The sequence below is a fragment of the Myotis davidii genome, unplaced genomic scaffold, assembly GCF_000327345.1.
Source record: "Myotis davidii unplaced genomic scaffold, ASM32734v1 scaffold401, whole genome shotgun sequence".
Lineage (NCBI taxonomy): Eukaryota > Metazoa > Chordata > Mammalia > Chiroptera > Vespertilionidae > Myotis > Myotis davidii.
The window spans coordinates 540,461-554,924 of NW_006291020.1; the positions used below are offsets into that span (position 1 = coordinate 540,461).

Here is a 14,464-nt window from a genome sequence, read left to right on the forward strand (position 1 = left end):
AGCAGATGCTCTGACCAGTAGGTTAGCTTGCTGCTGGGGTCTGGCCAATCGGGACTGAGTGAGATGGGCCAGACACGCCCTGGAGCACTCCCATGGTCCCTCCACGGCCCGATCTTGCACTGGTGTGGTCCCTCAGCCTGGCCTGTGCCCTCTTGCAATCCGGGACCCCTTGGGGGATGTTGAAGAGCAGTTTTGGCCTGATCTGATGCCACAGGCCACTCCCCTTGGTAGGGTGCCAGACACAAGGCTCATGGCTGGCAAGCGCTGCTGGTGCAGCACAAGCCTCTCCTGATCTGGACTGTTTGGGTGCGAGCCCGCGGCAGGCACAGTGGGACCCAGATGAGCGGGAGCAGCAGGTAGGAGCTGCAGGCAGTGTTGGACTGTGGGTTTCAGCCCGATCCCTCCAGGCGACCCAGAGCAAAGGTTGGCAAACTGCCGCTTGCGAGCCACACGCAGCTCTTTGGCCCCTTGAATGTGGCCACGGAGTTTCAATCTCACTGTACGTGCACGCCTGCACATGGTATTTTGTGGAAGAACCACACTCAAGGGGCCACAATTTGCTGACCACTGACCCAGAGGGACCCCACCCATGCACGAATTCGTGCACCTGGCCTCTAGTTTAATATATTTGCGTTTAATGTAATTGATAGATAGGTACTTATTTCCATTTTATTATTTGTATCTTTTATCTTCTTTCTTCAAGAGCTTTTAACATTTCTTGTAGTACTGGGTTGTTGTTGAACTTGTTTAGCTTTATCTTGTCCAGGAAGAAGTTCTTTGTCCTTTGATTCTAAATGATAGCTCTGCTGGGTAGAGTGGCCTTGGTTGATATGTTTGCAATTCTCTGTGCTTCCTGGACTTGTATGTCCGTTTCTGTCACCAGGTTAGGGGAAGTTTCTGCCATTGTTTTCTCATGTAAGTTTTCAATTCCTTGCTCCCTCTCATCTCCTTCCGGCACCCCCATGACACAAATGTTGGTATGCTTGAAGTTGTCCCAGAGGCTCTTTACACTGTCCATTGGTTGCTAGGTCTGACCGAGACCACAGTGGAGGATCTGCTATCAGGAGTCAATCCCATGGAACAGAACTCATATCAGTGGGGCCCAGGACCTGCCAAGTTCATCCCTTAAGTGTGTTGCTCACCAGGTGTTTGGGTGGTGCTTGGACATGGTGTGAAGCTGGTTGCACCAGCTCTGGGGCTTCCCTGGAGGTGTAGGCCAAATCATCCACCATCAGTGCCCTGTCTGGGCCACCAGGCATGAGCAACAAAGCCATTTTCAGATGGCTGCTAACTTGCTGGCCTTGAAGATGTCCAGAGAGACCAAGCTGCAGACTAAAGCCTGTTGCCGCTAATGCCAGCAACCACTTAGCAAGAGATAGGGGCATGCTGAGGCCAGATGCTCCTTGCGTTTTGTGAACCTTGGATAGATTTTTGGAAAGTTCCAAGTATGAGCCAAGATAGACCATTTCTATGGCTGGGGTGGGCCTGCATGTGGGTGTGGCGCGGTTTCAGAGAATTGTCAGCGCTAGGAACACTGTTAACCTGGTTGATGGGGACTCAGATATAGTGACTGTCTGACAGCTTTGTGTGGGGAGGATTTAGCAAAGAAACAATATTCTCTGCCTGTACTGCCTGGGATAAAGCCCCCCACTCCAACTCTTGCTGGACAAATCAGTTCTTCACCATATGTCACTAGCACCTTTCGAGCTGCTGCCCCAGCTGTGGAGCTCTCAGTGAGTGAGTCCAAGTGAGTTCCCGAGGACCCTTTAAGAGGAACACCTGGGACTCTAGCAGCCCTCCATCTCTCTCAGCCACAATCTCTGCTGTTTTTTTTCTTCTTTGTTTTATTTTTTATGTCCTACTTTATGCAGATCCTGAGCGTGGTGTTTTAAGAAATAACTTTTGGAAACAAAATAAGTTCATTAATTGGTGATTTTTGAATTGTGCTTTTTGTGTAATGCCGTTAAACTTGCTGGGTTAGATTTGAAAGTTAAATCATTCAAAATCATGTTTGCTGGAATTTTACATTTGGATATCTGCTGGTAGGCTACAATTCTTTATAATCCGCTGGTTTTTTACTGTCAGAAGTTATCGGGACTTACATATCTTCCTGGCACTGAAACCCTGGGCTGGGGAGATTGGTGTGGGGCTGGGACTCTGCTCCTCAGGGTGTTTCTCCTCAGCCAGATTTCCCTCCCGATTTTTAACCACCACGCGGTGTGGCACCAGCCCAATCTGTGTCTGTGCCCCTCCTACCAGTCTTGAAATGGCTTCTTTGTATCCTGAGTCATAGAACTTTTGGTCAGTTAGATTTTAGGTGGTTCTGAGAGATGTTGTTCTGTAATTGAGTTGTAATTTTGATATGGTTGTGGGAAAAAGCAGGTGCCGCAGTTACCTATTCGCCATTTTTGTTTTATTTTCTTAATACCTCATTTATTATGTTATTTTACATGTATCAAAATAATAAAAATGTTAAGTATATAAAACATATAACATGTATGTTATGCTATTGTTGAAAAGAACGATCTGAGTATGTGTGTTCTGAATCAGTGCAGACCTTTCCCCCTCCATAGCATTTATTACTATCTAACATACAGAGTGTTCTTTCCCTTTTTTTTGGAGGCTGGGAGCATGTATGTCTGTCTCTTCCCACTTGAAAATGAAATCCATTGGGGCAAAGGGTTTTGCTTTGTTTTGATATTTTTATGGATTTCAGAGGAAGGAAGAGTGAGGGAGAGAGAGAGACAGAAAAACATCAATGATGAGAGAGAATCATTAATCAGCTGCCTCCTGCATGCCCCCTACTGGGGATCAAGCCTGCAACCCAGGCATACGCCCTGACCAGAAATCGAACTGTGACCTCCTGGTTCGTAGGTCGACACTCAACCACTGAACCACATGGGCCAGGCTGAGGTTTTTTGTTTTATAACATTATGTTCACTGCTATATCCTAATAGTTCCCAAAAAGTGATTGGGACATAGTACATGCTCAACAAGTATTTGTTAAGTGAATGAATGAGTCTGTGTTTGTATTACAAAACCTAGTTTGTGTATGTACACAAATACATATTTAAAGATCTGGAATTCTACACACCAAATTAACACATTTTGTACCGCTCAGGAGTTTTCTCGTGTTTTGCACGCGCCATCTGTTAAGGACCGCTCACGAGTGTTCTCGTTTTTCACGCCCATGGAAAAAGGAGCGAATCTAGATACTTATGTAAATTTTGTTTGGTCCCTCTTCATAGAGGAAAATGTTTTACGCAGTACCGTACGTTAAAAAAGTACCAGGAACTTTAATTGTTTAATTGTTTTTGTAAATAAAAATGTTATAATTATTGAAAAACAACACCTAAAGTGCATCGTGATGATTTAAATAACGTGCAGTTTGCCCAAAAATGTGCGGTCCCTGGTGTATGTCTTAGAGATTTCTATGCGGTACTCAATGTGTTAAACTGCCAGTAGGTGAGTAGAATTATGGTTAGGGGTTGGTCATAGTGAATAGAGGATATATTGCATTTTGTGTAGTACATTGTGTATTTTTAAATTATATTGGAGGAAGTCTTGAAAAATAAGAAGCAAATGGTTAACTGGAAAAAAAGCAAAAAGTAACATGCTAGTATGGGTCTCCAAATGAAAGGGTTAGTCTGGCGTTGAGGGCTATGAAAACTTTAAGACCTAAGGTCATGTGCTGAGCAATTTTATGTCTCCGTTATCATCTATACTAGGGGCCCAGTGCACAAATTTGTGCACCTTTAAAGGAACTGTGAGCCCTAAGTGCCCATCAGCAGATGAGTGGATTAGAAAACTGTGGTACATATACACGATGGAATACTATGCTGCGGTAAAAAAAAAAAGGAACTCTTGCCTTTTGCAACAGCATGGATGGAACTGGAGAGCATTATGCTAAGTGAAATAAGCCAGTCAGAGAAAGATAAATACCACATGATCTCACTCATTTGCGGAATATAATGAACAACATAAACTGATGAACAAAAACAGATCCAGAGACAGAGAAGCATTGATCAAACCATCAACCCTCTGTCTGCCACCTGGTGGTCAGTGCATGTCATAGTGAGTGGTTGAGTAGTATTAGCATATCATTAGCATACTAGGGGCCCAGTGCATGAATTCATGCACCTTGAAAGGAACTGCGGGCCACGAAATTGTGATGGGCACAGGGGCGGGTCTTGGCCCATCCTCCGCGCCCCTGCCTGTCCCCTCCTGCCATGGCCCCGCTGCCCCTGGTCCCCTGCCTGCCGGCAGCCCCACTCTTGCCACCGCCGCTCCCACGGGCTGATCGTCCTGGCCCTGCTCGCGCCCCTGATGGCACTGAGTGATTGGGACTAGCGCCGGTCGCCGACAGTGGGTGCAAGCAGGGCCGGCGCCAGCAGCAGGTGTGAGTACTGGGTGGGACAATGGCATGGGGGAGCAAAGAATTTTTAGTAACCACCAAAGGCTCGCCCTGATGACAGTTACCGGCACCCCACCTTATTCTGACGTCCCAGCTCACCTGCTCCACCATCCCGCCGCAGCCAATGCCTGCCATGGTCCACGCGTGCCCCCTGGTGGTCAGTGCATGTCATAGCAACCAGTTGTTCGGTTTTTCCCACATTCAGTCTATTTGCATATTAGCCTTTTAGTATATAGGATTATATAGGATATTAATTTTTTTGTTTCATTTAAACTTTAAAAACAAAACAAAGAGACCTGAATATGACTGGGGTTATATACTTGGTTGGGTGGAGTAAAATAAGTAGTATTCTGTGGAACTTGCAAAATACCTGGTGTACAGATAAATAAAGTTATTTCAGAAGTGATTTGTTTTTTCATTCACTCTTTGTTTAGTGATTCTTTGGTCAAACACAACAGGCACTACCCCCCCACCCCCCATTCCACATACCTCCTCACCACCACCAACATCCTTTTAATGATAATAGTATTTATAAGAATGGTCTTACCAGATATTTCTGCACTGCTTTGACACAACTCTGACACTGCCCCTTTCTGATGCAGCGTCTAGGTCAAGAGAAGTATTTTATAGATATCTGTCTCCACTTTGTGGTGATGGTGCTTTTTTTGTTTGTTTTGTTAATTCTCACCCGAGGATATATTTCTATTGGTTTTTAGAGAGAGTGGATGAGAGAAGGAAAGACAGAAATATTGATGTGAGAGAGACAAATCAATAGGTTGCCTCCTGCACGTGCCCAGACCAGGGCCTGGGCTGGGCTAGGAGGAGTCTGCAACCAAGGTACATGCCCTTTACCGGAATCGAACCTGGGACCCTTCATTCTGCAGGTCGATGTTCTGTCCACTGAGCAAAACTGGCTAGGGCTGATGGTGCTTTATTACAAGTGTGTAAATACATCTGTTTTATTTAAATCTTCGATTATCCTGTAGTGAAAATGTGGATGTCATTAAAACAGTATTATAATGTTGATCTAAATGATTGACTGTGCTTGGGACAAAAGTCTATGATCGCCTTTGACTCATGCTTTTATTTCAGGAGGGGGTGTAACTGGTCAGAGGCATGTGGATATGAGTTCGTTGTTAAGAAAGGAGTTCAGCCGTTGGCCTGTTGTTTCTGTATGAAGGAAATTAAATTTCACAGTATCTAAGTTTCCCCCCTTCCCTGTTCATGCCCTTGAAAAACTTTGCTTCATAAAACTGGGGAAACCTATACCTTAGTTTGAGCTGCTGAATTTTGAAGTATAGAAATTATTCCTTTCTTTTTTCAATATTTCTTCCTCCTGTTTCCTCTTTTTCCTGTTCTTAAAACTATAACGTAGTTTATTTCTGTTTTTTATTAGTTCTGGCGCAATTTGGACCACACGATGATTATACAAGATTTTAGGCCATTTCTAAGTAGCAATGCACTGGACCAAGATAATAGAGCCAATGAGAGAGGTCACCAAACTCACACTGACTTCTGGGGACCAAGTCGACCTCCACGGTTGCCAATGACTCGGAGATACAGATCGCAAGGAAGCACTCGTCCTGATAGATCCCCAGCAATTGAAGGGTGAGTGCACAGTTGTTTTAAGTTCTTTTTAAGTTGCGATGAAAGACATATTGCCTTAATCTAATCTTTATCAGGGTCTCATACTTACTACCTTTGTGGAGGTATATAAACAGAGTGAAAATGAAGCTAAATTGAATGTCTATACTCAACTCATACCATGTAACAACTGATGAATAGCTAAGGGTAATAAAACTAATGATATAGGTCTCTGGTTAACATTTTTATTAATGTCTCAGATTAATATAGGTTTATCAAAAATTCAGAAGCAAATGAAAGGGATATCAATATATTGGATGACATTAGGATTCAAAAAGACCTCAGCAGATTGGAGCAGTGGACTTGATATGAAATTTAATAGGAATAAACATAGAGTCTTGTGACTGCCAAAAACAGTCATGCAACAAATGTCTATTGAGTCTTTTATGCTACAGCATTTGTACTAGACACTGGGGATACATGTGAGTCACACCATTTCATGGTGGCTCCTTATCTCTTGGATCCCATTTACTAGGGACAATAAACAATTTTTAAAAATATTTTCCTTATGCATAGGATTGTGTTCGTACTTTATCTGCTTATCTCATTTAACCCATATGAATTAGTAGCTGCTATTGTTATTCTCATTTTACGTAATAATAAGACTCACAGAAATGAAAACGGGATCAGTGGTAGATCCAGGACTTGAACCCAGGGATATCTGAATCTAGAACTGTACTATCTGATACAACAGCCACTAGCCACATGTGGTTATATCAGTTTACATTAAAAGTTAACAACTCACCTAACCGGTTTGGCTTAGTGGATAGAGCGTTGGCCTGCATACTGAAGGGTCCCAGGTTCGATTCCGGTCAAGGGCATGTACCTTGGTTGTGGGCACATCCCCAGTGGGGGTGTGCAAGAGGCAGCTGATCGATGTTTCTCTCTCATCAATGTTTCTAACTCTCTATCCTTCTCCCTTCCTCTCTGTAAAAAATCAATAAAATATATTTTTAAAAAAAGGTTAACTCAAAATTCCTCAGTCACACTAGCCACATTTCGAGGGCTCCATAGCAACAGATAGCTAGTTCGTAGTTGCCATATTTCACAACACAGATTATAGAGCATTTCTGTCACCTCAGATTCCTGTTTGGGCAGTGGTCTTCTTGAGCCTACAGTCGCTCGCAGGCACACACCTTCTAGACTTGACTATATATATTTTACTATTCTAGCTTTATCACATATCTGTCCATCTGTTCATTAGTTTTCATATGTTTTGTGAATTTCAAATTTATTTGCAGACATTTCTTCTTAGGGACAATGATAGGATATGGAAATCCAATTTAATTGGATTGTCTAGGACAATGGTCGGCAAACTGCGGCTCGAGAGCCACATGCGGCTCTTTGGCCCCTTGAGTGTGGCCACGAAGTTTCAATCGCACTGTACATGTGCGCCCGCACGTGGTATTTTGTGGAAGAGCCACACTCGAGGGGCCGCAGTTTGCCGACCACTGTTCTAGGACAAAGGCCAATGGAATGTTAGACTGTTTTAGTAACTTCTGTGATTGGTGGTAAATCCACTGTGTCCTGTGCCAGTTAAATTGCCTGTAGATTACTCTCCCTTCTCTGCCTGGGGTAGATCCCACTGCTGAATTCCTCAGCTACAGCTCCTGTAAACTTTTACCTCCTGTGCACTTGTGTTTTTCACCGCTGCAGTACTGCCAGTTGTGGATCAGTGTTGTCCTCGGGCTACTTTTCCTTGCTCCTCCACCAGGGGATGGTGGCTAAGAGCTGCTGGGAAAACCATACATGAACCTGTTGTTGCCCCTGCAGCTGCTGCAGTGCATTTGATCTCCATTAGGCAGTCAGTGCTTTGGGTTAGTTTTTTTCTTTCCCTCACCACATATTTCACTCTCCAAATTTCCTGTCCAGTAGCTGATTTCAGCAGCTGACTTGTACTTCATTACGAAAATTGGGGCTTTAGGCATAAATTCCCCAAATCCCTCTGTCCAGCTTCTTGTACACCAATATTTATTTCTCCCTCCAGTCTCTTCAGGTGAGGTGTTCCTTTTTTTCTTTTTTGAAAGCAACTCCATCAGCCAAGAGTTTTAATCTATTCCTCTGACTTATTCTGGGATTTCATTTTTAAAATTTTCTCCCTGCTCCCTCCCTTCTTTTTCTTAAATGCCCCTTGCCCGGTCATATTCCTGCTCCCCACTTCCCTCCCCTCCCATGCACACTTTAGCTCTGTGGTTTTTAATTTTGGCTGTACATTAGTGTCACTGAAGATATATTAAAAAACACAATACTTCTTCCCAGGATTTTGATTTAATTATTTTGCATGCGGTCCCGGCATTGGTAATTTTTTTTTAGAAGAAATTCTTTTTTTTTACATTTTTTAAAATTGATTTCAGAGAGGAAGGGAAAAGGGAGAGAGAGATAGAAACATCACTGATGAGAGAGAATCATTGATTGACTGCCTCCTGCACACCCCCTACTGGGAATTGAGCCCACAACCCCGGGCATGTGCCTTTGACTGGAGTCGAACCCAGGACCCTCAGTCCACAGGCTGATGCTCTATCTACTGAGCAAAACCGGCTGAGGCAGCATGGGTCATTTTTAAAAGCTGCTGAGGTTATTCTGATTGTAGCCAAAGTTGAGAACCACTACTTTAGTTACTACCCAATCTCACTTCCTTCCTTTTTCAATAAAATTTCTCATCTCTCATTATTCCTATACTCCTATAGTCTGGCTCTCCTCTCACTAAAATCCACGGTGTCCTTCTAGATACAAACTCAGTGGCTACTTAAAATTTTTATTGTGTGGGCCTAGTTCACTGAATTCATTAATTTTGGTCTTTTCCCGCCTCTTGAAATTCTCTACTTCTGACTTCCATGATATTACATTTTTAAAATTTACCTCTTCTCTGACTTCCTTCTTGTGGATACTTACTAAATATTTGTTTTCCCAAGATGTTTCCTTTATTCTGCTTTTCCTCTTATGCTACAATGGGGTTTCTTAACTTTGGGACTATTGGCATTTTGGGCTGGATAATTCTTTGTATGGAGCTATCTGTACATGGTAGTATGTTTAGCAGCATCAGTGGCCCTTCCCTTACTACATGCAGGAACCACATCCTCACCCCACTCTGCAGACCCTGCCCTGGGAGCAGTAATATCCCTGGGGGAGAACCGCTGCTCTATAAGCTCCAGCGTCCTCAGGTTCTCTTGTAATTCTAACAATTACCTAGCCAGGGGTCCTCAAACTTTTTAAACGGGGCCAGTTCACTGTCCCTCAGACCATTGGAGGGCCGGACTATAGTTTAAAAAAAAACTATGAACAAATTCCTATGCACACAGCGGCAGCAAAAACACCCGGCGGGCCGGATAAATGTTTTCGGCGGGCCGCATGTGGCCCACGGGCCGCAGTTTGAGGACCCCTGACCTAGACACTAAAGACTCCCCGCTCTGTATTTCTGTCTTTACCTTTCCCCTCATTTAAGACTTGAATATATAACCTCTTGTTAGACATTTCCATCTGGATGTTCCATAGGTACTCCAAACTCAGGAAGATGGAAACTAAATTTTTCTTCCAAATCGGATCCTTTTTTTTAAATTTCTGATTTTAATTGGAGGTACCACTTTCTACCCAGTTTAGAAACCCAGGCATTGACCTAGAATCCTATCTTTGTCTCACCCAGCCCTCTCATAGACACATATCCAGTCATTAAGTCTTTCTAATTTTTATTTCCTGTTTCTCAACTTATTTTGTCTAACCATTCCCCCCAGTTCACGTCCACAAATTCTATTTCTTTTATTTTTAAAAAATACATTTGTATTGATTTTTTTTAGAGAGAGAGGAAGGGAGAGGGGGAGAGAGAGACAAAAACCTCCTGCACTCCCCCTACTAGGGATTGAAACTGTAGCCCAGGCATGTGCTCTGACTGAGAATCAAATCAGCATGCTCTTGGTGTATGGGTCGACACTCAACCATTGAGCCACAAAGCCTGGGCACACATCCACATCTTTTGCATGCCTGCACTACTGCATTAGATTCCTAAGTCTTCAGTCTCTTTTAAAGTTTTATCATTCTTTTTTTTAATCCTCACCTGAGAATATTTTTTTTTATTGCGTTTCTAGAGAGTGGAACGGAGGGGTGGTGGAGAGAGAGAGTGAGAGAGAGAGAGAGAGAAACATTGATGTGATGTGTGAGAGACACACTGATTGGTTGCCTCCTGCACGCACCCCTAACCAGGACTGGGCAACTTGTAACTGAGGTTTGTGCCCTTGACTGGGAATCGAACCAGAGACTCTTCAGTCTGCAAGCTGGCACTCTAACCACTGAGCAACTGGCCAGGGCTAAAGTTTTGTCATTCTTAAATTACTTCCGTAATATCCTTGCAGGATTATCTACCTAAATTTTCAAATCTGTGCCATCACTTTCCTGCTTAAAGTCCATTCTCACAGGGTCCATAACCTAATATATAAAGCCTTCTGTTTTTGAATCCTCCCAAGCTCTGCAGCCTTCTTTCCTGTTGCTTTTGCTTTTATTGCTCCAATACAAAACTTACAGTTATCATGCTGTTTCATGCTTCTGTATCTTTGCTTAATCTGTTTTCTCTGTCTGAAATACCTCCACTGCTTTTTTGACCCAATTAAATCAGTCCTTTGCTGAATTCAGGAAGTCTCCCATGACCCTCAAGACTGTATCAAATGCATTTTCTTTGTGCTCTCCTCAAAGCCCTTATGCATTCCTCCACCATAGTTCTAACTCTGCAAATTGAAGTTATATTATTAACTAGCATTCAGGAAGCATACTGTGCCAGGCTTGGCATTCATTAGCTGACTTAATGTTTTGAATAATCCTATCAGGTACTGCTGAGGAAAATTGAGATCCTGCCTTATTAGACTCTATATTAGTAATCTGTTACTGCATAAGAAACTACTCTAAAACTTGGTGATTTGAATCGGTAATTATGTATTACCTCTCACAGTTTCTTTGGGTCAGGAATTTGGATAGGGAATGGGGAGATAGTTTGCCTCAGCTGTATTATGTCTAGGACCAAAGGACTGGAATCATCTGCAGGCTTATTTGCTTACATGTATTACATGTTAATGCTAGCTGGTGACTAGTGTTCTAGTTCATGCTGTCTCCTGGAAAACCCACATGTGACCCTCCTTAGTCTTAGGAATAAAGGCTAGTTTTTTATTTTGTTTTAAGATGTCTGTTTATTTGGGTTTGTTTGTGTCTTCATTCAAATTAAATATCTGGGCAAGAATACCAAATAAATGATGTACCCTTCTCAGTGTATCACAACTAGGGGACACAAGATATCAGCTTGTTTTATCATGGCTAATGTTAAGTTTGACCATTTGGTTAAGGTAGTATCTGCCAAATATCTAATTATCTGTCTGTCTATCTAGCTAGCCAGGATCTGTAATAACCTAAGGCTCGACCTAACACTGACTGCCGAGGGGGCTGCGGATTAGGCCGGGAGAGAGACCTGCAGAGAGAGAGGCAGGGTCTGATCTGCAACCTCAGTGGCAGCTGTTGATCAACTGTTGCCTCTCTCTTTCTCTCCGGGCTTCACCAGCAGCTGGGTCTCTGTTTCTCTCCATCTCTGTTTCTCTCCGGGCCTCTGCAGGGCTCCTGATTAGCCCTGCCCTTTGATCAGGCCCAGAGATAGGCCCAGAGACGCTGACTGGCATAGAAACCGACCAATCAGAACCAAATCTGGGTGAAGTGTCAGTAGCCAGTGGCTGCCTAGGATGGGGAACTTTTGATGCTGACTGGCATAGAAACCAACCAATCAACCTAATCTGGGTGAACTATGAAGGCAGAACCTAGAGTGGGGCTGAGGAGGGGTTTTAAGGGCAATAGCTGTTTGGTGTAAGGTGTAAGAAAGCGGTTTAATTTTTTAATGACCAGTTTGGCAGTATAGTGCATATGGCTGACTATCAGTCCAGTTTTTTTGTCTGACAACAGCATCTCCTCTTGCTGAAAAAGGCTTTTCCCCCCCATTTAAGCAATCCTGTCCTATGTAATCTATCTATACTAATAAAAGGTTAATATGCACATTAGACCGGGTCAACCAGTGCTCTTCTGGACGTCCGACTACCTTCTGGACAAAGCCATGGTGGTGGGGGCCGAGGCAGAGGCAGTTAGGGGCGACCAGACCGTCAGGGGAGGGCAGTTGGGGGCGGTCAGGCTGGCAGGGGAGGGCAGTTAGGGGAGACCGGGCCGGCAGGGAAAGGCAGTTAGGGGCAATCAGGCCGGCAGGGGAGGGCAGTTAGGGGTGACCAGACAGGCAGGGGAGAGCAGTTGGGAATTATCAGGCCAGCAGGAGAGGGCAGTTAGGGGAGACCAGACTGGCAGGGGAGGGCAGTTAGGGGCAATCAGGCCTGCAGGGGAGGGCAGTTAGGGCTGATTAGGCTGGTATGGGAGCAGTTAGGGGTGCTCAGGCAAGCAGGCAGAGGTGATTAGGGGCAATCAGGTACTGGGAGCCGGTCCATCCTTGCTGTTTGACACAGTCGCTGCAGGGAAGAAACATCTGCACAGCATATGTTTCAAGGGACCTGGCGTATATGACATACTGTTCTTAATGTTTGCTCACCTTCTTGGCTCTATGTGTTTTAACCAAGGTCACCTCTCCGAGAAAGATTGTTTCCCCAGGTAGGGATTTTCCCCTGAAGTTAGGCAGGGAATAAAACCTCTTAACTGCCAGGCGGGGAATTAATCGCTTTAACTACGAACGCAAGGCTGCTGATCAACTGAACGCTGTCTTCGTGTCATTCCTTCTTCGCCGACTCGGTCCACACCTTTGGGGACCCCTGGATCTGCTGGGGTCGGACCCCAGCAATCAGGGAGGCAGGCAGAGAGGTTAGGGGTGATTAGGCAGGCAGAGGGATTAGGGGCACTCAGGCAGGCAGGCAGAGTGGTTAGGGGTGATCAGGCAGGCAGGCAGGTGAGCAATTAGGAGCCAGCGTTCCCAGATTGCAAGAGGGATGTCCGATCCCACGGATTGGGCCTAAACCAGAAGTCGGACAACCCCCAAGGGGTCCCCAATTGTAGAGGGTGCAGGCTGGGCTGAGGGAGGGCCCCCTCCCCACACAATTTTTGTGCACTGGGCCTCTAGTATAATAAAAGGCTAATATGCAAATCGACCAAACAGCAGAATGACCATTCGCTATGATACGCCGTGACCACCAGGGGTCAGGTGCTCAACGCAGGAGCTGCCCCCTGATGGTCAGTGTGCTCTTACAGGGGGAGTGCCGCTCAGCCAGAAGCCAGGCTCATGGCTGGTGAGCGTAGCGGTGGTGGCGGGAGCCTCTTCTGCCTCTGTGGCAACACTAAGGATGTCCGACTGCTGGCTTAGGCCTGCTCTCTATGGGGAACAGCCCTAAGCCGTTAGTCGGACGTCCCCTGAGGTCTCCTGGACTGCATGAGGGTGCAGGCCAGGCTGAGGGCCCCCTCCTCCCTGCACAAATTTTGTGCACTGGGCCTCTAGTCTACATATATTTATAAAAGCCAAGCGGCCAAATGACCGGTGGCTATAACGCACACTGTGGTGACCCAGCCAGCCAACCACCCGCAGCCCCTACCCCCTGCCGGCCCTACCCCCCATCGGCTCTCCACACCCCAATCACTGAAGTGTGACCCTCAGTGATTCTAAATAAGTAAATGCTCTCCAGCCTTCATAGACCAGGATTCTAAGTGACGAGTGATCAGGAGGAAAACTGCTCACGGTCTGGCCCATCAGTCAGGTGTCCAGGAGAGGTGCCCAGCACAACCACCATCTTCCTGTGCTCTCTCTCCTCTGCTTCCTACCAAAGAGGGCAGCCACATCACACCACGGCCTCTCTTTAGAGGGCTTGTCAGCAGGGAATTAAACCACATGACCTGTCTAGGGAGAGGCTTAGAAAAGGAAGCTGTAAGTGTCCCTGACACTAAAGCGCCTTTGAAGCTTCGACTCATCTGAAAGCCAACAGCAAACATGTATACACCCTCAAAGATCTTTGACACTAATAACTCCCCCGGCCGGCCTTGTCCCCAGTCGGCTCCCCCATCACCCTGATTGGGGGTGGGCGGCCTGACCCCACCCGTGCACAAATTTGTGCACTGGGCCTCTAGTCCTATATAATAAAAGGCTAATATGCAAATCAAATGGCGGAATGACTACTTGCTATTACACTCATTGACCACCAGGGAGCAGACGCTCAACACAGGAGCTGCCCCCTGGTGGTCTTTGCACTCCTACAGGGGGAGCACCGCTCAGCCAGAAGCCAGGCTCACGGCTAGCAAGCGCAGCGGCGATGGCAGGAGCTTCTCTCACCTCTGCGGCAGCGCTAAGGATGTCCGACTGCCGGCTTAGGCCCGCTCTCTGTGGGGATCAGGCCTAAGCCATCAGTTGGACATCCCCTGAGGGCTCCTAGACCGCTAAAGGGCACAAGCTGAGCTGAGAGATAC

The 14,464-nt window shown here is 45.5% G+C and overlaps 1 protein-coding gene across 2 annotated transcripts in view; it reads left to right on the forward strand.

Annotated features, from left to right (window-relative positions):
• The window catches only part of RNF115 (ring finger protein 115), a 76,007-nt gene that overhangs the window by 51,659 nt on the left and 9,884 nt on the right, over positions 1–14,464 (forward strand). For both annotated transcript variants that reach the window (XM_015564241.1, XM_015564242.1), the window contains one exon: positions 5,811–6,022. In XM_015564241.1, coding sequence (XP_015419727.1) covers positions 5,811–6,022 — 212 coding nt within the window. The remainder of the gene's footprint in view (positions 1–5,810; positions 6,023–14,464) is intronic.